Below are 20,505 nucleotides of genomic sequence, written 5' to 3'. Positions count from 1 at the left end.
GAGCCGCCACACCATGAGCGCGCCGGTTGGCAAAAGTGAACAGTGGGCAGTTTCAAAATGGCAAAGTGACCGACTGCTCAGAGTCCCCCGGTGACCAGGGATAGCCGGGCGCTGCTGCTCTGAGGCTCGAGTGGGGGCCGGCGAGCTACGCCGGGAATGAGCTCAGACCCCATGTGCGGGCAGGACGGGCAAGGCGCCAGGAGAGGGAGTGTGCCCGCAGCCCAGTGCCCGCACAGGAAGCCCTGCTCTGAGTGCCAGCAAGGTGAGAAAGGAGAGAGACGATCGTGTTTAATGATGGCGGGAGCCTGGCGTCACAGGAGCCCGGACCCAGCACCCACTGGAGAGCCGTGGATCCATGTGGCTCTCAGTCCTTCCAGCTTAAGCGGTGTCTGTTCTAAGGAGGCCGCAGGCTGCTGCTCAGTCCGTGACAGGCCGGTGACAACAGGGAGGTGAGGGCTGCGGTGGGGGGACGAGTCGCAGCCGCTCCGCGCAGGAGGGTGGGGAGGGATGTGTGGACAGTGTGGAGGTGGTCCAGACATTTTTTGCATCAACATTGGAGGCAAAGTCTACCTCTTAACTGGCATATAAACTGCGCTCCTGCGCGATAGCCCTTGCGCTCGGGTGATCCTGTGCGCGCTGCATACAAACCTATGGCTATTGGTGATTTAGAGTGAAGCTACCTGTCCAGAGTCGGGATCAGTGACTACGTTTACCATCTCGAGAGCTACCTGCTACCTAGGGTGGGGCGAGAGGCTCAGCACTGGCCGCTGGTGGAGCGCTGGGCTGTCCGAGGAGAGGCGGCGCGGCACTACCTGGAAGCCATGGAGCTGGAGTGGGACTGGCTGGAGGAGGTGGTGGCGGCGCTCAGCTGGGAGAACCCACTGTGGCTGGACTCCAGGCTGGTCATGGAGCCTCTGCAAAGAGCACAGCGAGGGTGAGGCGTGAGGCCCGAGCCGCCCGCTACCCTCCCTGTGCCCCCCTGCTCTCCACGCCTCCCACTCAGCAGCCCCCTCCTCCCGCCAGGGTCCCCAGGATGAGGTTCCCCGCTGCCCTGCACACAAGACAACCTCGTGAACTGACGATGGTCAACGGCCCGGAAGCCACCTCCGCCTGCACAGAGCCGCTGCCCTGGGCTCCCTGCCCAGGGGCCGTACCTGAAGTCCTCGGAGCCGATCACTTCGGTGTAGTACATCACTTTACACTTGTGGGAGGAGACCTGCAGGGAGGCCAGCACGTCGTCCACGCGGGGCAGGTTGGTGGCGGCGCACGCGGGCATGCTGTGGAACTTCCACTGCAGGATGTAGAAGCCTGGCCACCGGGTCACGTGGGAGCCCTGGAACGAGGCGGGCAGCTGCTGAGGGCTCCCCTCCAGGCCCCGCCAGCAGGGGTCTGCCAGAGCCTGGGAGTGCCCCGTCCACCCGGATTCAGCGGGGTCACTGACCACCAGGATGGGAAGGACCTGCTGCTCGGGGTCATTACCAGGGCTGCTGCCAGCCAGGCCTCTGCCAGGGGCTGGGAAGGCCCCGAGGGTGACACTGAGTTTGCCCCCAGGACCTGCCACAGCCTCAGGGGGAGGAAGGCCGGGACATAAGCGTTCAAGAGGGCCCTTCGCTCGGCCTTGAGGGGGTCAAAGAAGGTCGTGTGGACCAGGCAATGCTCTCGGACACGCTTCCATGATCTAATGCAGGGGTCCTCAAACTTTTTAAACAGGGGGCCAGTTCACTCCCTCAGACCGTTGGAGGGCCGGACTATAGTTAAAAAAAAAACTATGAACAAATTCCTATGCACACTGCACATATCTTATTTTGAAGTAAAAAAACAAAACGGGAACAAATACAATATTTGTATTTGCATGTGGCCCACGGGCCGCAGTTTGAGGACCCCTGATCTAATGTGTTCCGTGTTAACAGGAAGTCCATCCCAAACCAAAAGTCAATCTGTGAAAATGACCTCCTCCGTTCATTCTGGAAATGGACTGTGATGTAGCTTAAAATGCCCATGATTTTTTAACTGAAGCAGCTACTTCCTTGTACTCTGCTTCTAAGACACCAGGACCCTGACAGGCTCATCCCTAAAACAAATGGCAGCAAAACCACGCATCTGCTCTGAGAGCCCGAAGCACCGAGAACACCTTTTGAGCAGGCACTCAAAGCAGCCGCCGAGTCTCACCGAGGAAATGACGGGGCACCTACATATATAAAAGGCTAAGTGACTGACCGTCCATCCGTCCATCCGTCCATCCGACCATCTAACTGTCGACTGGCACATACGATGTGCACTGGCAATTTAAAAATAAATGTTGACTTGCGCATGCACGATACATATAAAGCTCTTGCTGGCGCCAATAGCACGCGTGTGTTTTGATCTGTCATTGTTGATCATGAATTTGGTTGTTTCTGTTGACATTCTGAAGCCGAAAGAAGCCGGCAGTGTTGAAGGAATATATCTGAAGACCAACTATTGGCACAACTATTGGTCACGTAGCCTTTTATGTGTATAGATACATTTTACTAATTTTCTTTCATCGCTGACACTTCTATTATAAAGAAAGGGCAGCTAGGGGGCTGTCTAGGGCGGGGGGATAAAATGGACACATATGTGATACCCTTTGAAATACTTTAAGCAATAAATTAAAAAAAAAATTAAAAAAAATAATAAAGGGCAAACAGCAATATTAAAATATTTCTTCTAATTAATTTCCTTTCAATGTGCATGAATCCAAGCTCCGGGCCACTAGTTTTAAACTAGAAAGCCCAGTAAGACACTTAGCCCCACAGCACTCGTTTCTCCCCTTCCTTCAGGGTGACAGCAGCACATGGAACGCAGCCAGGACACGGGGGTGGAGGCCCTGAACCCCAGCTGTGCACAGTGCCTTCCCTCCTCCCAGGTCACCTGTGAATACACTGCCAAAGCCACTCGTGCCCTTTAGAGGTAAGGCCTGGACTCTGAGCAAAACCAGGCCCGAGTCCTCTGCTCTAAGGCATTCTGATGGGACTGGGCCGGACACACCTGTGCCCACAGACAGACAGCACCGGCATGCGGGGCGGGGGCGCGGCGACAGCCTCCTCCTCAGGACACACCACCGAGGGAGTTGCCGACGTTTTACCTGCACACTCTCCCCTTCTCTGCAGATCAGCGGCGACTCCACCATGCTGTAGTCCCGGCCCAGCTGCCAGGCCCGGTCGATCAGCTGCACGTTGTTCCCCCCGGGAGACGTGATGCTGTGCGCCCCCAGGGAGTCCTTCTTGGGCGGCTGTGGTGACCGCTTGGAGTGGTAGATGTTGAACACAATGTCCCCTTTGCACACATCAAAATCCCACGTGATCACCGAAGAGGCATCCACGATCTGAACGAGGATCTGGAGGAGGGGACAGGCGTCACCCCGAGGCAGCGAGGCCCGTGCCCACTGTGGGGCTCCCGGGCGCTCTGCCAGCTGTGTGCTGGGAGGAGCTCCAATCAGCCATCGGTTCCCCCTCCGCCTTCCCCCTCAGCCCCTGGTGCTGCTCCGTGGCTGGGGCCCTGAGCTGGGCACTTGGTTAGCCACCCTACAGCCAGGACTTCCCAGTACACGATCTTTAGACAGCGCTCGGAAATACTGGGTCCCGGCTGAGAAAACTCAGCAGTACAAAGTGGATGTACTCAAGGCGGGGCCCAGGGGTCCATGACTGCTCTGGCTGGGAGTCAGGGAAGGCCCAGGGCAGGTGGGAGCTGAACACAGAGCACATGGAGGAGGCAGCTCTGCCAGGCGGCCCCTCTGCTCACATAGGGACAGCGGCAGCCGCGGGGCGGGAGGAGGGAGCCACGTGGCATGGGGTGGGACGAGCCGGGGGTTGAGGCCGATCTAAAATCTGCATTTTATGTGGCGCCACAGAGAGCTTCCCAGCAGGGAATGATCAAAGTTACACTTCCAGCCCTAGCCGGTTTGGCTCGGTGGATAGAGCGTTGGCCTGCGGACTGAAGGGTCCCAGGTTCAATTCCGGTCAAGGGCACATGCCCAGGTTGCGGGCTTGAACCCCAGTGAGGGGCGTGCAGGAGGCAGCCGATCAATGATTCTCTCTCATCATTGATGTTTCTATCTCTCTCTCCCTCTCTCTTACTCTCTGAAGTCAATAAAAATATATTTAAAACAAAAACTTAAAAAAAGAAAGTTAGTTTCAGGAGATTACCGTGGGAGGGACGTGAGAATCAGAATCAGAAGCAGCTGCAGCTGCGGGAAGGTATGTGTTCACTGGAAGCCCCAGCAGAAGCCAGGCCCGAGCCCCTCCCCCGCGGCCCCTCCCCTGCGCCCCCACATGCGCCCTCTGCGTGGCGTCTTAGCACTTTGCTGTCTTCAATTGCACCACTGCCCCTTCTCGCTGCCAAAGCACCGCTTTGGAAGTTCCTTAGAGAGCAGATCCATAAAGCACGAGGGTCATGTCTAAGAGCAGCGGTGGCCCTAACGACTTGCCCCCCCATCCCCCAGTGGCTCCCAGGGCGAAGCTCTCAGCTGACGGGCCCCTCTCCGGCCTTCACAGTGGGCACTTAATCAGCCTCATTTCAGGCACAGCGCTGTCCTTGGTGTGTGCGTGGCTGCAGATCCAAAGCGGAAGTGAAGCGGCCGAGCCAGCAGCCTCGCGCCGGGCTCAGGGAGGGAGACTGGCTGTGAGGGCCGCACACCCACGGCGTCGCAGGACAGTGCGTGTGAGAGACAGGCCGCTTCTGTACCACAACGCGACGCAAGAGGGGAAATTCCTCCTCACTCCACTAGGCTAACAAAAATGGGGAAATTCCTTTTAAAGTATAAATAACCAAACTCAGCCAATGAAACACAGGAAATGAACCTGTAATCCTAGGCAGACTAACCCCGGGAGTCCACCTCCGTGCGGCCAGCGGGCGGGAGGGGACCCACCGCGCGGCTCCCTCGATGCTGCGGCGCCTGCTCCGCCACCGTCTGGAGACCAAGCCCCGAGAGCACCCGCTCCCCTCTCCCACCTGCGCCTGGGGAGGACCCAGACCCCCCGGCGGGGGGGCGCACCTCGTGCGGGGCTCCTTTGAAGACGCTGGCGGACTGGTAGATGGTCTCGGTCCAGAGCTTGAGGTCTTCGTTCTCCAGCTCCTCCGCGGTCCGGTACAGGGACTTGGGGACCAGCCCGCCCTCCGGCACTTCACACTGCAAAGCAAACAGCGTCTGACCCGACCATCAGGCGGTACCGCCCGCCGCCTGGCACCGCCTCGGAGCTGGAGCTGCGGGGAAGCGGAGCTGGCGGTGCGTGAGCCGCAGCCCCTGACCACGGACTCGCGCCCTCCTGACGGACCCTCCTGCTTTCAGTAAAGGAGAACGAGTGGAAGCTGATTCACCACTGAATTCACACCAATGTGTCTGAGGCTCTGGACTCACTACGGCGGGTGTGTGTGAGGTGACAAGTGTTTACACTGCACCTAAAGGGAAAGCGTGACGTCACGAAAAGGGGTTTCCTCTCAGCAGCTACAGGCACTGCTTTTATTCATGTAAATACGGTCAAGACCCGTGACCAATGACGAAAGCTCCACGTCTACCGCAAGTCAAATGACTAGCCGACTAGCCGTAACCAACTCTGCCAAACACTCACGGCGGACAGCTTCCCGGGAGAGGGCGCTTCTTCGGGATTTGCCTGCAAGAGGCTGTCCTGAATGGAAGTTGTGCATTTCGCAAGCTTCCTAATTCACCTCGATACCGTGGCTTCACACCACACGTGCTTCCTGTGTAATCAGTGCCGGGAGGCGACCACAGGAACAAGCATGACGGACACCTGCCATAGCCATGATGTCTCGTTAGAGATGTGACTCGTTAGAGACGGTTAAACCCTCTTGTGCAGCAGAACGAGGTGAGTGCCGCCTCTTCCACAGCAGCCTGGACAGAAGCGCAGAGAGCAGAGAGGAAGCTCGAAGGCCAGTTGGCGGCCTCCATCAGCTTCGAGGACCTCCCATCTGAACGCAGCACGGTGGTCAGGTGACACGAGGCCCCACCGGCCGTGAGTCGCCTTCTGCTCCCACGAGCTCCTCATTGGAGCGACCGCCTGACGGTCCTCTCACGGAACACGGGTCGCTGGTGGGCTTCTGCGAACCTGACCTCAGGGCGAGGTCACGGGCCCCGGGGAAGTCCGGGCCCTGTAACTGACATGCCCCTGCACGGCACCGTGGTACACCTGCCACTCCCTACGGCAGGACTGAGGAACTCGGAGCGGAATGTGAATGCTGCATAAATTCCTCTCACCATCCAGAAAGATTTTCCTAGACCCCAACTCATTAGCAAAACACATGTATCAAGGCCAGGTGTACCCACCTTGAAGACACCTTTCTCCACGAGGAAGGATGAGAGCTTTTCTCTACTAAGAGCCTGACTCCCGAAGCCACGCCCTCTCCTGGTCCCTGGGCCTCTGCAGCTGCGGCGCCCTCCCCCCTCACGCAGGCAGGGAGCCCCAGCGGCTGCAGGGTCCTCAGGGAATCACATCCCGATTCCCTCCTCACAGCGCAGGGCACAGAAGGGGAGGAGCAACTCAATGCATTAAAAATGCGAAATTACATGAAAGAGTGGGAATTCCCTTGACTTGTCCTCTTTAAAATGTCATCCTGATTTATTATCAATGGGGAAATCTTTTTTAAAATAACGTTGATTTTGTTAATAGTGTTTTAAGAAAACACACAGCTCCTCCAAAACAGCTAAGAAACCTGATTCAGAAAGACAAGCACGTCATGATTTCACTCATATGGGGAATCTAATGAACAAAATGAACGAACATCTGACTCACACGAAGCGGAGGGAATAAGTAAGATGCAATCAGATTAGCCTCTACAGCAAGCTCCCATTAGTGTAACGAGGAGGAAATGTGCACGTTACCAAAGATTACCTAAACGGTATATCAGAGAGATGCCAGCCAAAAAGAACAGAACCAAAACCCAACAATCCAGACTAAGACTCTGAAAACCACGTGTGCAGACCACGCCCCCTCCCTGTGAGCAGCCGAATGGGCAGGACCTGCCGCGCACGTACCATGCACTCCCCGCCCAGGAAGTCGGGGATGACCTCCTTGTCGATGTAGTCCAGCAGGCCCCCGGGGCCCTGGTAGTCATTCCCGGCGTAGATGAGGAACTTCCTCCTGGTGTTGTCGTCGATGAACGGGCTGACCTGTCAGAGGGAAAGCGCAGTCACCTCTGCTGGGCCGTCTGGCTTTCAGAGGCTGAGTGACAAGGTGACACCATGAGTGGGGGAAGGGAGTGTGAGTCTGATACACTTGGTAAAGTCCGTTTGCATGGCATTGGGACACTCAGGAACCCTTTCTTCCCCTAAACAATTTGAGAAATGTTATGTCTTTCACGACAACTTGGTTTTTCTAACTCGCCAGGACTTGGGAGTCACAGACGCGTGAATATGACTGCGTGGTGTGTGCCTCGCAGATGTAGCAGCTGCCGGAGCAGCATCCACCCACCAGCGTCCAGAGCACAGGAAACACGCGGGGGGCCCGCAGGATGAGCAGGCGGCCCAGCGTCTCGGGGTAGTTGGCCTCCACCACCTCGATGATGCGCAGCAGGGCCTTGACGCCGGGCCTCCACAGGTGGCGCATGTTCAGCCCCTCCAGGTCCACCAGGCAGGTCCACGAGCTGCGGGCACAGACACGTTATTCCAGACGCACATCGGCCATGGGATCCCACAGCTATTGTTCTGTATTCTTGATACTATAACGCAGTCATTTCTATCCATTTCCAAAAAATGCCCGTTTTCAGAATGACAGTGCTGTGAACTAGACTTGCACCTGCTTGTAAAGGCACACGGGTCAGTGTGGGCCACCAGCCCTGCACTCCCGAGCACCGGTGGCTCACGGCCAATGCCTGACCCTCGGCCTAACGTGTTCAGCGACCAGCAAGTAGGGCACCAGCTGCGATGACCCTGGGCTGGTCTGCACTGGGGCGGCGGCGGGAACGCTGCCTGCACCCGGTCAGCCTCTCAATCCTGCATGTAGGTAACAGTTCACCGGAACTAGCAGTAAGATTGAGGAGCAATCTTTTTGAAGCTTGCCCCCCACCCCTCCAAAAAAAATTTTTTTAAAAAACCCAGACTAACCCTAACCTGCAACCCTGGGCTCTCAAGGACCATGTAGACTAGCCAGCCTGGCCACGCCCCTGAGATGAGGACGGCAACGCCCAGGGGTTAGAAATACCCAATCCAGCACCGCCCTCTGACGGCCACCTACATGCTCACTGTCAACCTGCAGAACACTATTTAGACTTGGTTCTGAGAATCAACCGGGAACATTTAGGTCAGAGGCTCCATCAGCGGGAAGGAGCACAAAGCCGCACGCCTACCTGATGGGCCGGCCGAAGACTTTGGTGTTTTCCTCACAGCGTCTCAGCCCTTCCTCGTTGATGGAGAGGACCTACGCACAAGAGACACGAAAACTGTCAGTCTAGGAGGCGACGCTACTGCCAGGCTTTCTGCGCGCACACAGCTTATCCCCGACAGTCTCCCTCTGGAGAGGTGAGCGCGGTCCTCTGTGGCGGGGGACAGAACCCCGAGTGGGGTCCCAGGAGGGCGTGCCTGCTGTGGGGGTAAGTGGCTGCCGAGTGGGGGCCGACACCACACCTACCAGCCCAGGGAAAGGGCGGGGTCAGGCTGACAGGGAGCACGGCCAGAGGGAACGCTGTTTGGATAACAAACCTACCCCCGTACAAGCGGCCCATCACGTCTTTACGGTCTATCTTTTTGTGTGTGTGTGTGTGTGCGCGTGTGGATGTGCTTGCACGCTCGTATAAGCACACACAGGCGGGCTGAGTCCACAATAAAATGCCAACAGTGGATGTTTAGGATCACTGGATGTGGATGTGCCCTTTAAAGTTTTGTTTTTTGGATTGACGGATCGTATCCCTCTCCTCCTAAATGCCCACTGGGAGGCGGCAGCGGCAGGCCGAGGTCTGTTCAGGTGAAAGATGCAGGAGCCCGGACCGAGGCGGTGCCAGTGGGAGGACCATTGTGAAGCGTCGGGAGTGGCAGAATCTCGGAAGGAGGGTCAGGGGGTGAAGGTCAGAGAGGACGCGGACTCAGGCCCGTGGCCATCCGAGTGCTTATGGTGACCTTTTGGTCAATGCTTCCCCGTGAGAAACGTTTTTATAACTTCTGTGCCCGCCTCTGGCATTTTCACATACACTAACGGCTTTTCCTTCCTGATGACAAAAGCGACACATGCTTGCTGTCACAGGACGACTGTAACATCCCAATCCCGCTGTGGCCGGGCGCCGGCCGAGCACTTACGTATCTGAGCAGGGCCTCCTCCCCGAGGGCCCTCACCAGGCCTTTGGTGTCCATCTGTCCCAGCCTGAGCACGTAGAGGGGCCGCCCGTCTGCAGGAGGAAGGCAGGTGATTACACGCGGCACTGGGTGTGCGAGGCCGATGGGCAACGCGTCCTCGGACTCGGGATGAGCTTCAAGCCCTGTCCCCCTGAGAAGCAGCTTCCGTGTGTACAGGAGCCCCCCAATCTCTTCCCAAAAGATGGTAAAAGGGAAACAAAAGCCGCCGACAGAGCAGCTCAGCTGGTGGTGGTGACAGGTCTGCGCGGACGAGGGGCGCCCCCTGGGCACCCGCTCGGCTCACGTCACAAACAGGACTGAGCAGAGCTCCGCCCTCAGCGGCAGGGCACCCCCCTCAGACAGCTTTCCTGTGAGCAGCCCTGTGCTTCTTCCTTCACAGGCTACCGACAACGCAACGTCAGGGTCTGGGAGAGCCGGCTCCCTCCCTTCCCGCCCTGAGAACGGGGGTAACGGAGCACTTTGTGGAATCGTAAACCCCTAACGACCAGCACACGCTGGCTCTGCTTCTTCACAGCGGGAGGCCTCACGCATGGAGCCTGGGAGACTCACGCACTGGGTCACAGGAGCCAGCTACCCAGACGGAAATGGCCTTGATGGCCAGTGTCCCCAGCAGTCCCAGCCCCTCTGCTTGGGGCCGCAGGACAGCAGCGGAGAGGACAAGGTGGCGCTGCTGCTGAGAAGACACCAAGATGCCTCCTGCTGTCCAGGAGGGTCAGCGCTGTCACCCGACCCGGGGCCACTGTTCCCTGTACCACCACCCGGAACGGCACCTCCTGGGAGATGTGGTCTAGATCCGCTGCATCTACTTCAGCAGAGGGCCTTGTGCTCCCCAGTCTTGTTGAAGGAAGATTTATAAAAACCCCTCCCGGGACTAATGAGATACACTTGTCAGTGTCTTCTACCAAACCTTCCCATCTTTGAGGGTCACAAATGGAATAGATATAAACTCCAGTAACATGAGTAAAGCAACACTTAGCCTGAGAGGCAGGAAAGGGAAGTCAGGGAAGGGAGCCGCCCGAGCTGCTCGGGTGAGAGGCACCGGCCTGGGGGCGGGGAGTTCCGGGCGGCATGGGGCGGCGCCGCGTCGGGGAACAGGGAGCGTGCCTGTGACAACGCAGCTCTCCCACAGGCGTGACAGGTAAAGCCGCCCATGAGGGGCTCCCACTCACGCCGCGTTTAGGGGGCCACTGTCCTCGGCTAGCTTTTGCTCCTCCCCCAGCCAGAGCTGCCGCCCTCCCCTGCCCGGGGGTGGAACCTGGCTGTGCACCCTCACAGGCGCGCCCCCACCAGCACTGTGCTCCTCACAGCCGCCCTCCGCCTCTGGCTTCACGTCCCAAAACTCCACGCAATCCAGAGAGGAACGGAAGTGACTGCCCAGGGCGCCGTGAGGCCTCAGGAGGAAGCAAAGGGCCCGGCCCTTCCTCAGACTCCGGGCCTTTCCCGGTGGCTTAGGAGCGCGAAGCTGCTGTGATGACATGGGCATCAATGTGTCCAGGCGGCGGGCGGGGCAGGAGGAGGCCCGCAGGGCCCACTTTGCTCTGTGGAAGGAGGTCTCCCCCCAGCACGTCCTGCGTGCCCGTCCTCGCTACCTTTGTCGTGGTGGTGCCAGCCTCCCGCGTAGTAGTCCTGCAGGACCTGGGGCGGGTTCCAGGTGTCGAGGATGTAGTCCACCTGGTGCTGCTTGCGCCAGGTCAGCGACTGGCACATGATCTCTCTGGCTTTGTCAATGTTGAAGTCCCGGGCGCGTAAGAACCGGAGAATGTGCTCATCTTTGGGGATCTGTTGAGAGAAGAGGTGCTGTAAGCAAGCGATGCTGCAATCTGCTACGGAAAAACACAAGTTACCAAGGGCAAGACTCTCAAACGCTCACTTCGTATCACGAGTGGGCTGGCGCTGGCCGGTGTGGCTCAGTGGATAGAGCATCGGCCCACGGACTGAAGGGCCCTGGGTTCCCTTCACTAAGTGATGCCAGGGCGACTAGACACACAAACGCGCCTCTGCTCGCTCCGGACCCCTTAGTCTGAGGCTCATTATAAAACCTGATTCCTTATGAGGCCAAAATCCTACCAAAAACTTCAAAACCAAAGCTCAAACGTTTCTCACCTCTGAACCCTGTGAACTCCTTCCAAACCTTGTAGTCGGGTCACTGTTTTCTAGCGAGACCACTCTCTGTGACACCCGGGAAAGGGCACGCAGCCTGCCAGGGGACTGGTGCCACTGGACCCCGAGGCGTGACTTTAGGCTGGACGGGCAGCCCCAGCCGTGGTGGGCAGGACAGTGACTGAGCAATGGTGGGCGAGACCAGGCCCGCGGTTCCCCCCAGCACGCGCGACCAATGCTCACTTTGCCCTTGTGGGTCTCCTGGAGCCACTGGCGCAGCCGGATCAGGCAGCTCTCCTGCAGCGGGGTCAGGTCGCCCAGGTACCTCTTAATGTAGTCTGCGTCCAGCTTGTCTGCAACGGAAGTCACATGCCATCCGTTACAACAGGCACCCCGGAACCCCGGTACCACAGGGCCCTGCTCCGTGAAGCCATGTGTGGTCCAGTCTCGGGACTCAGGGACTCCAGAGGGAACCGGGCCACCCCAGGACACCTGGAGGGCAGCCTTTAAAACCTAATCCCTGACCCAGCCCCAGGTGACTAGATGGATCTATTCTGTTCCCTAGTTACCAGCACGTCCCCTCGATTTGCAAAATCTCAATATTCATGGCAGAATAATGGCTATTACAGGTATTTAATGACTTTTCATTGAAAGTTATATAAAGAGAACTTACATGATCTACAACTATGAAATGCAACAAATAGATCTAAACCTGTTTTAAACAGAGCTGTGTTCAAGAAGACAAGAAATCTCTTTCATGCTAAGGTAGCATAAACTGCAAAAATGAGGTAGAAAATTAAGCACAGCGAAGAAAAATTCACAAGGTGCAAAACAGGACGTAGCCCCAACCGGGGAAACGCCTGCCACCTGCTGAAAGCAGCAAACGGCCTAGTTCAGCGCAGAGAAAGGCGCAGAGAAAGGTAAATATCAACAGTTTCACAAGGCTCCCGAGTGGTAGAATTTTCTTGTATTTTCTTATTTTACAATGGACTTCACTCTGAGAAATGAGAAAGGTGTGTGTGTGTGTGTGAGTGTGTGCACACGCACAGCCCAGCTGACCAGCCTCGGAGACAGCCACGGACAGCTGTGTGACTCTCCGCAGGTGCCTCCGCGCCTCGGTGGCCCGCGGAGCACTCCCGCCCCACAGCCCATGTGAAAGGGGTTCACAGAGAGCTTGGGACAGGGCCCGGCACAGTGAGCGCAAAGCGACGACGCAGAGTTGTGCTAAAGCCGTAAGGTGCCACCCTGCGTTCACTGAAGATGCGATCAGCTACAGTAAGTGGAAGACATTTCTGGTGTCATAACTTGACGTGACCCTTCCGCCCACTGAAGACAGACTGCGTGTCTTCACTCAGAGACACCTCGATGAAGTGCTGCGCAAGCTGGAGGAAGGGGGCCTGCGAGAGCTGCGTCTCCTCCTACATGACGTCTAATGTCCTACGGGAACTAGAGGCAGAGTCACCGGAGAGGAAGCGACCCACCGTCGGGGGTCCCCGCGGCGGGCTCAGAGGCCCCGCTGGGGCTGCTGAGGGCCTCGCTGCTCAGCCCTTCCTTCTGCGCAGCCTCTGGGGCCACGGAGGCCAGCGACGCGGCTCGCTTCCTGCACGACGCGGCCGTCTCCGCAGAGGGCGCCAGGGGCGGCGGAGTCCAGCGGGGCACGAAGGTGATGCCCTCCTCCTCCAACTGGTGAAGGTAGTACTCAATGATTTCCTTTCCCTTTAAAACAAAACCGGTGTCAGGTGAGCACGAATTCGACATGGAAATCGCTCGCCCCTCACAGGCCTTTGTAACACTGACAAAGCTGAACTGCTGCAGAATGGATGGGGAAGTCAAATGCCTCTGAATTTTGTTTTTCACATTTTACTTCCTCTTCTCCAAAGGTCTAGGAAGTGATATCTAAAGAGACAGAATCTTTATGACTAATTAGAAGCACTGCTTTACCACACTTGTACTCAATACATGCTTTGTGTCTCAATCCAAATTCTTTCCAAAATAAAACAAGGCTTCAAAAGCATTCAGAACCCCATATTGGTGAGTTCAAAACCAAACTTCCACAATAAGAAACAGCAGCAAAAGAACGAGAAGGAGCCCTAGCCAGTTTGGCTCAGGGGATAGAGCATCAGCCTCTGGACTGAAGGGTCCCAGGTTCGATTCCGGTCAACTGCACCTGCCCAGGTTGCAGGCTCGATCCCCAGTAGGGGGCATGCAGGAGGCAGCCGATCAATGATTCTCTCTCATCGTTGATGTTTCTATCTCTCTCTTCCTCCCTCTCCCTTCCTCTCTGAAATCAGTAACAATATGTTTTTAAAAAATTATATCTAAAAAAAAAAGAAAGAAGAGAAGGAAAGTTCTTCCATGCAGATGAGCCAACGACCCAAGGTGGACCCCTGAGCACACCTGGGAGGTGCCTCTTCCGGCTGCAGCACTTCGGGCCGCAGATCCTGGCGGGCACCAGGGCTGCTGCTGCAAGTGAGCTGCTCCTGCCTCACCCCAACTCTCACCTTCCCAACAAGTCCCAGCCAAGAACGCATGGCCCCTGGCCACATGCTCCTCCTCACCTCATTGGCAACCAGCATTCTGTGCACCCCAACCTACGCCTCCTACTCCCAAGGATCCAAGGCCGGGGAAGGTCAGAGCAGTCCCCGAGAGAAATGGCTGGGACCCCTGACTACCCCATTCCCAGCCTCGCAGAAAGCCCGCCAGCACCAATCATCCCAGGGATGCCTGCCCACCCTTTTCCATAAAGCTCCAAGACAGACTCACTTTTTTAATGTTGCTGGTATATTGTTTCATTGCAATTTTCTCCACTGTACTTTCAAAACCAAAGAAAGATTTAATATCTAAGCTTGCAGACTGTTCGAAACAGGTCCAATCTTCATTTTCAGGGTGAACCTTCAGATTGAGAAAGAACTGCATTAACTAACTGATAACTGAGAATATCATGTCTGCCCCTCAATCAACTAGTCAGCGTAAGCAAAACCCTATTTTACTCATCATGTGATTATCATGAAAGCAGCAGATGGAAAAATTACGGAGAGGGTCAAAATCACGGAGACCAAAGCACTATTTCTAAAATATTCAGGGCTGGCTTCATCAGGGAGGGCGGTCAGCAAAGGCTGGAGGAGGAGGCCTGTGAGGCCCGTCTAGCAGACAGCAGACGGAGCGGGACTGTGCACGAGGCAGGCAGGCAGCAGAGGTACGACCTCTGAGCGCAAAGCCGAGTCCCTGCTGGGGTCTGGGACCGCGTGACGTGATCTGACACACGGTCCGCGGGTGGCTTGGGACTCAGGGCTGCTTCTATAGGAGGGTGGGGAGACGCGGGAGACCCAGGAGGTTATTCTAGCGATCTGGGAGGAAAAGTTCTGGAAACGGTGGTCAGCGTGAAGCTTAGGGCAATCAATGCACTCGGCGCCACTCTCGGAGGTCCCAGTGTCGTGACCTTCAACAGACATCTGAAGTCAGAGTGGGCCAGCAAAGCAGGCACGTAAAGCAAATCCACACACGGACCAGCAGCACTTGCCACCTGCACTCTGAGTAACCGCGCCTGCTCCTGCCGCCCCCGCCGCGGGAGGCGGGCAGCCTGAGAGAGCACAGCCCGGCGGAGGGGACAGCCCGGCGGAGGGGACAGCCCGGCGGAGAGGACAGCCGGGTACTCACGGTGTAGCAGCAGTGCTCCTTAATGATGACCCGGTTAGCAAACGTCTCATTATGGGCCTCAATGTGCAAAGTGCGCTCCCGGGAATTCAGTGAGTTTTTCTGGACGAAATAAACATAGTCAACTCCCGCAATCTTTAAAAGAGAACAGAGAGAAGGACGCATTAGTACCGCCCAGTCGCAGCAGCGGCGGCGGTGGTGTGCGTGATTCGCTTAGGTTCGGGGCGCCTCCTCGGCCCGCGGTCACCTTTTTCAGCAGCCGGGGTGCGTCTATGTCCAGTTTGCAGCGTCTTTCTATGATGTGAATGGCCCCGTCCTCACTCCTGAATTCATTCACAGTGTCACTGTCCACAAACATCGGGATCAGCGGGCACGTGGGGAACCTCCTTTCGTAGGCCTGGGGAGACATGTGGAGAAAGAGGGGTGATGGGGTGGTCACGGACATCACAGCGTCCGCGTCTTCACCTCTCCAGCTCCCACTGAGAGGGGGGAACTTTCTGTGTTTGCTCTTCAGGGCCTGGAAGGCTTGACACGGTAGAGGCCAATTCTCCCCACGTGGACACAGAAATTTCACAGGATCCCATCCAAATCCCAGCTAGGTTATTTGTGGCTCCCCACTTAATTATCTTAAAATGTACACGAAAAGGCAAAAGAACGGAACACTTTTGAAAAGGAGTGAGTTGGGAGGAATGGCTGGGCCCGGTACTCAGGCTCACTGTCTGAGACTGGTAGAGAGACAGACATGCAGCTCAGTGGACAGAGCGGACAGCCATAAACTAACCCACACGAACAGGCCCGAATGACTTTTGACAAAGGTGCACAGCAATCCAACGGAGGAAGACTAGCCTTTCAACAAATCACTGGCAAAACGGCACACCCAGAGGCAAAAAACAGGCCTCCGCCAAAACCCCCCAAAACTATAAAAATTAACTCAAAATGGATCACAGATTTCTGTGCGTGTGTGTGTGTGTGTGTGGAAGAGAGAGGGAAAGACAGAGAGAAACATCGATAAAAGGGCCCGGGCCAGGGAGGGGCCTGCAATCAAGGTATGTGCCCTTGACCGGAATCAAACCCAGGAGCCTTTGGTCCTTAGGCCAACGCTCTATCCACTGAGCCAAACAGACTAGGGCAAAATGGATCACAGATTTAAACATTTTTGTAACATTCTTGAAGTGATAAAATTATAGCAACAGAGAACATGCTGGTGGCTGCCAGGGTGAAGGCGGGAGAGAGGAGGGCGGCGGGTGTGACTGTAACAGGGCGGCGGGGTGCACGTGGGAAGGCTCTGCATCTTGATGGCACCTACGCCAATGCCCTGGTTGTGAAGATGTGCTGGGCTTCTCCAGATGCTTCCACTGAGGGCGGTGGGAGGGGGGGGAGGGGGGCAGGGGGGGGAGCGGGGGCCTCTCTGTATCCCTGCTTGTGAACAATGCTCGTGCACTGTGAACCTACAATTATCTCGGAACAAACTATTTAATTAAAGAAAGAAAGATTTGCTATATATAATTCATCCAAACTCGTGGGAAATGCACACAGGTACCGGACTAGTTCACTCGGCGCCACCCGTGCAGGCGACGGAACGAAAGCGCACAGGTTTCTAGGAGAAGCTCCCCTATCTTCAAACCCTGCCTGGGCCGCAGAGCCCACCCCGCAGCCTCCCACTCTCCCTCCGCACTGAGAGCCCCCAGGAGGCGCCTCCTAGCCCCGCTCAGAAGAGGGGCCCTCGTTTCCAAGTGCTCCTTCCCCACCAACTATCTGCGATGTCACCAGGTCATTTCCTCGTCACACTCACATTTATGAAATCAAGACAAGGCCAAACACAATGAGCTCTCCCAGCAGTGAGCTGGCAGAGGGAGAAATGGCCTGCGACGTCTCCTCTGAAAAGGAAACGTGACTTTTGTGAGAGCGATGACTCTTGTAGCCATTTGCTCCGTCTCTGTGCGACGCAGCAAGTGTTCCAGTAACGAAACAAGACGAGGGCCTCCGCCACCGGCCCCCAGAGGAGAGCTGCCTTCTGGGTAACTCGGCTTCCTCCCACCTTCTTCGCCCACTCTTCATCTTTCAAAAGGGATTCTGAACCTGCAATTTGGGAGCTTGGCAACAGTGCCTTCAGCTTTTTCGTCAACCTCTGAATGCAGTTTTGACATTAAAAGCTTGTACTGTGCGAAAGAAAACCATATTTTAGCGAAGATATTTTAACTTGAGAACTAATGAACTTAATATTGCATCCTGCCAGGAAAACCCATTTAAAAGAAATTCCATTTAAAGAACCTTCCTTTAAATTGAACTATGTTCACATCCAATCTAACCAACCAGCGAAGCCGGCTGCTTTCCATATACCCACCTGGACAGCTATGGCACCAGGCCTGGCTGTCGACTCACTTATAAGCAATTCTGGTTTTGCTCTGGAAAATCCATACACGAAAACACGAACTATGCCTTAAGTCTCTCTTAGAAGTTGCCAGTGGCTCAAAAAAAAATCCCAAAACAATAAATATATCAAGCAAATGTGGTAAATTGACCAAAGTCCCTCAGAGCTAAAATTCTGTAATTCATTCAAGATCAAAATTACAGACTGAGCCCTGGCCGGTTTGGGTCAGCGGACAGAGTGTCTGCCTGTGGACTGAAGGGTCCCGGGTTTGATTTCGGTCAAGGGCACATGCCCGGGTTGAGGCTCGATCTCCAGTAGGAGGGATTTAGGAGGCAGCCAATCAATGATTCTCTCTCATCGTTGATGTTCCTCCCTCCCTCTCTCTCTTTCTCTCTCTCTCTCTCTTCCTCCCTCCTTCCCTCCCTCTCCCTTCCTCTCTGAAATCAATAAAAATGTATTTTAAAAAATTACAGATGGATGCAGTGGGCGCGCCATATGCAGACACTGTGCTGGGCTCTAGAGCAGGGGTCCTCAAACTACGGCCCGCGGGCCACATGCAAATACAAATATTGTATTTGTTCCCGTTTTGGTTTTTTACTTCAAAATAAGATATGTGCAGTGTGCATAGGAATTTCTTCATAGTTTTTTTTAAACTATCGTCCGGCCCTCCAACGGTCTGAGGGACAGTGAACTGGCCCCCTGCTTAAAAAGTTTGAGGACCCCTGCACTAGAGAAGGCAAAAGTGGAAGGCACAGGAATGGGCTGTCCAGAGGCAAGACGTAAACAGCTTTCTCTGCAGAGGACAAGGGAGAAGACCGAGGAGGCGGAACCTTCTAGAATACACTGACGAGAACATGCTCAGGACCTGGGGCGATCCCTCGGTGCTGGCGCCGAAGGCCCCACTGAGGAAGGGCGTCCTCCCAGGGCCTGCGGAGCGGCCGCGGCGGAGAAGCAGCCCCGGGAGGAGGGGCCGTCCTGGTGGAGGAACCTGGGCAAAACCGAACGGTAGCAAAGCAGGGCAGAGCTCCAAAGAAGCCGCCCAGGCCGTCCACGGGCGCGTTTGCCGGGATGCTGGCGTTTGCCGGGATGCTGGCGTTTGCCGGGATGCTGGCTGGAGCTGCAGCCGCTCCATGAACAGCTTCGGGCACCTGGGTCCGCTGCGGACACAGAGCCTGTGCGCCCCGAGGCTCATTCTAGATGTCAGAGTGGCAGCCACCCAGGGACCAGGCCCTGGCGCTCATGTCCCCACCATTCAGTGCTCTGTGGGCTCGATCCCCCCTCCCCCCAGAGAAACCTCTATGCAGTCCACTCCTCAACTGAGGTCCCAATCCATGCTGTTTTTGAACAAACGTGTTCATGAGCTATTTATAAAAATTAACATCTGTATAAATTTGAGCCCTTTAAAGGAAAAATTAAAATCCAGCGAGTCATGATCAGCCTTATTCCTCCAAATACTCACTGACAGCCCAGTCAGACCGGCACTTTCACACGAGCGTGAGACCAGGAGCAACTAAGCCTTCGGTTTCCAGGCCAGACCCCTGCAGGCCTGGCAGCGCCATGTCAGAGGCTGCGGCGAGTTCCCTAAGTTTCCTTCAGAGGAGCAAGCCCAGGCCCACGCGGTCCAACTGCGCCACGTTTGGGAAAGGTCTCAGGAGTGACCTCTCAGACCCGCGTGGGGGCCATGCTCTCGGGCTGCTTCTGCCTTGAAGATAATCGCTGGTGACTCTGGTGACTGTCGAGAGGACAGTGTCCTGAGCACTGCCGCGTGCTGCCACGCCAGGTTTCCAGACGTCAGCACCTCGGTCACTTTTCCAGGGTGCGCCAGGGCCAGAGCCTGGGCATTGCTGCTGTCCCGTTCCCTGTGCCCACTGATCCTCAAGCCCAGCTTCACAAACACAGGACACCACCCCCCCAAGGCACACACCGACGCATTCGTGCAAAGGCGACGGAACTGGGAGCTGCCGGTGTCCAGAAAATGCCGAGCGTCACCGTGTTTCCTCCAGCTCCTTGGTGCTCTGGCGCCTCGGAACGCAGTGCTCTGAACTGTACGCCTGAAATCAGAAACCCCTCTGCCTACAGGTGCATTATTCCAACTCCCCACAAGTGCCCCCAGTCCCCTCCCTCCCCCTCTGCTGGCACACTTCCTCCCGAAGCAGAGGGGCCGGCGTTCCAGTAAACTTCCCATTTCTGCATAAAGGCCTTAAAAAACGCGAGAGGTGGCTGACCTTCTTCTGTAAGCGAAGGGCCAGGCGGTGAGCATTTCAGCTTTGTGGCCAGATGGGCCCGGTCACAACACTCAAGTCTGCCTTCCTAGGACAGGGCAGCCTCAGAAACCCAGTGAGCCAGGGAGAAAGCCGGGCCCGCTAGCACCATCTTCACGGCACTGACACTTGAACTTCATGACTAGCCTGAATATCCCCCAACCATTCCAAATGGCAGGGCCACTGTTATACCCGAGCCCAAAACCAGGCCGCAGGTCACAGTGAGTCCTCTCCTGATTGAACGGATTAACCACAGCAGGTTTCTCTGAATTATTTTCTCACAAAAATGCAGTTATTTCAGATGCCAACCAGTCAAAACTGTGAGGCACAAAAACCCTTATGTGAAACAGAAAGAGCCATACAGCCTACAGATTGTCACTTAATATATTTGTATTTAACTAAATTGTTCTCCATTATACAGCAGGGACCCCACCAATCCACCTCTTAGACACAAATTTGACCGTGGACATGTACCCCAAAAAGAAGTGGGGAGGAGGGGACGAGAACCTGACTGCAAGCAGGGAGGAGAGCGCCCACTCTTCCACTCAGTAAGCAGATGGCTCCTGCGTCTAAACCAGCAGCTATTTAAATTTAGTTCAAAGGAGCCATTAAAATTCTGTTCCCTAGCGTCACTGGCCACACTTCAAGTTCAAAAAGGTGCTCTGATATTCTCGACTGACTCACAAGGAATAACTTGATTCTGTAACCAACATTCTGACCCAACAACCACACACCTTCGTCCTAACTCGTGTCCTTAGAAGAATGTCGGGGGCCTGGCTGTGGGGGCAGATGTCCTGAAC

At 55.9% G+C, this 20,505-nt stretch overlaps 1 protein-coding gene across 4 annotated transcripts in view; it reads right to left on the bottom strand.

The window, feature by feature from the left end:
• The window catches only part of SEC14L1 (SEC14 like lipid binding 1), a 40,808-nt gene that overhangs the window by 8,386 nt on the left and 11,917 nt on the right, over positions 1-20,505 (bottom strand). For 2 of the 4 annotated variants that reach the window (XM_081109199.1, XM_081109200.1), the window contains exons 4-17: positions 15,321-15,470; positions 15,077-15,208; positions 14,183-14,311; positions 12,901-13,135; positions 11,663-11,772; positions 10,909-11,098; positions 9,263-9,351; positions 8,320-8,390; positions 7,446-7,617; positions 7,010-7,144; positions 5,015-5,149; positions 3,107-3,358; positions 1,155-1,333; positions 813-914 (exon numbers count right to left, since the gene is read on the bottom strand). In XM_081109199.1, the coding sequence (XP_080965325.1) occupies positions 813-914; positions 1,155-1,333; positions 3,107-3,358; positions 5,015-5,149; positions 7,010-7,144; positions 7,446-7,617; positions 8,320-8,390; positions 9,263-9,351; positions 10,909-11,098; positions 11,663-11,772; positions 12,901-13,135; positions 14,183-14,311; positions 15,077-15,208; positions 15,321-15,470 (2,081 nt within the window). Of the gene's footprint in view, positions 1-812; positions 915-1,154; positions 1,334-2,402; positions 2,557-2,663; positions 3,359-5,014; positions 5,150-7,009; positions 7,145-7,445; positions 7,618-8,319; positions 8,391-9,262; positions 9,352-10,908; positions 11,099-11,662; positions 11,773-12,900; positions 13,136-14,182; positions 14,312-15,076; positions 15,209-15,320; positions 15,471-20,505 lie in introns of those variants that run through there. The other 2 variants (XM_081109201.1, XR_013996952.1) reach the window with 2 other exon arrangements.

The sequence above is a fragment of the Myotis nattereri genome, assembly GCF_964212035.1.
Source record: "Myotis nattereri genome assembly, chromosome: 16".
In the NCBI taxonomy this organism is placed as follows: Eukaryota; Metazoa; Chordata; class Mammalia; order Chiroptera; family Vespertilionidae; genus Myotis; species Myotis nattereri.
Note: the sequence above shows the minus strand (reverse complement) of the source record. Positions and strands in the feature narration are given on the sequence as shown.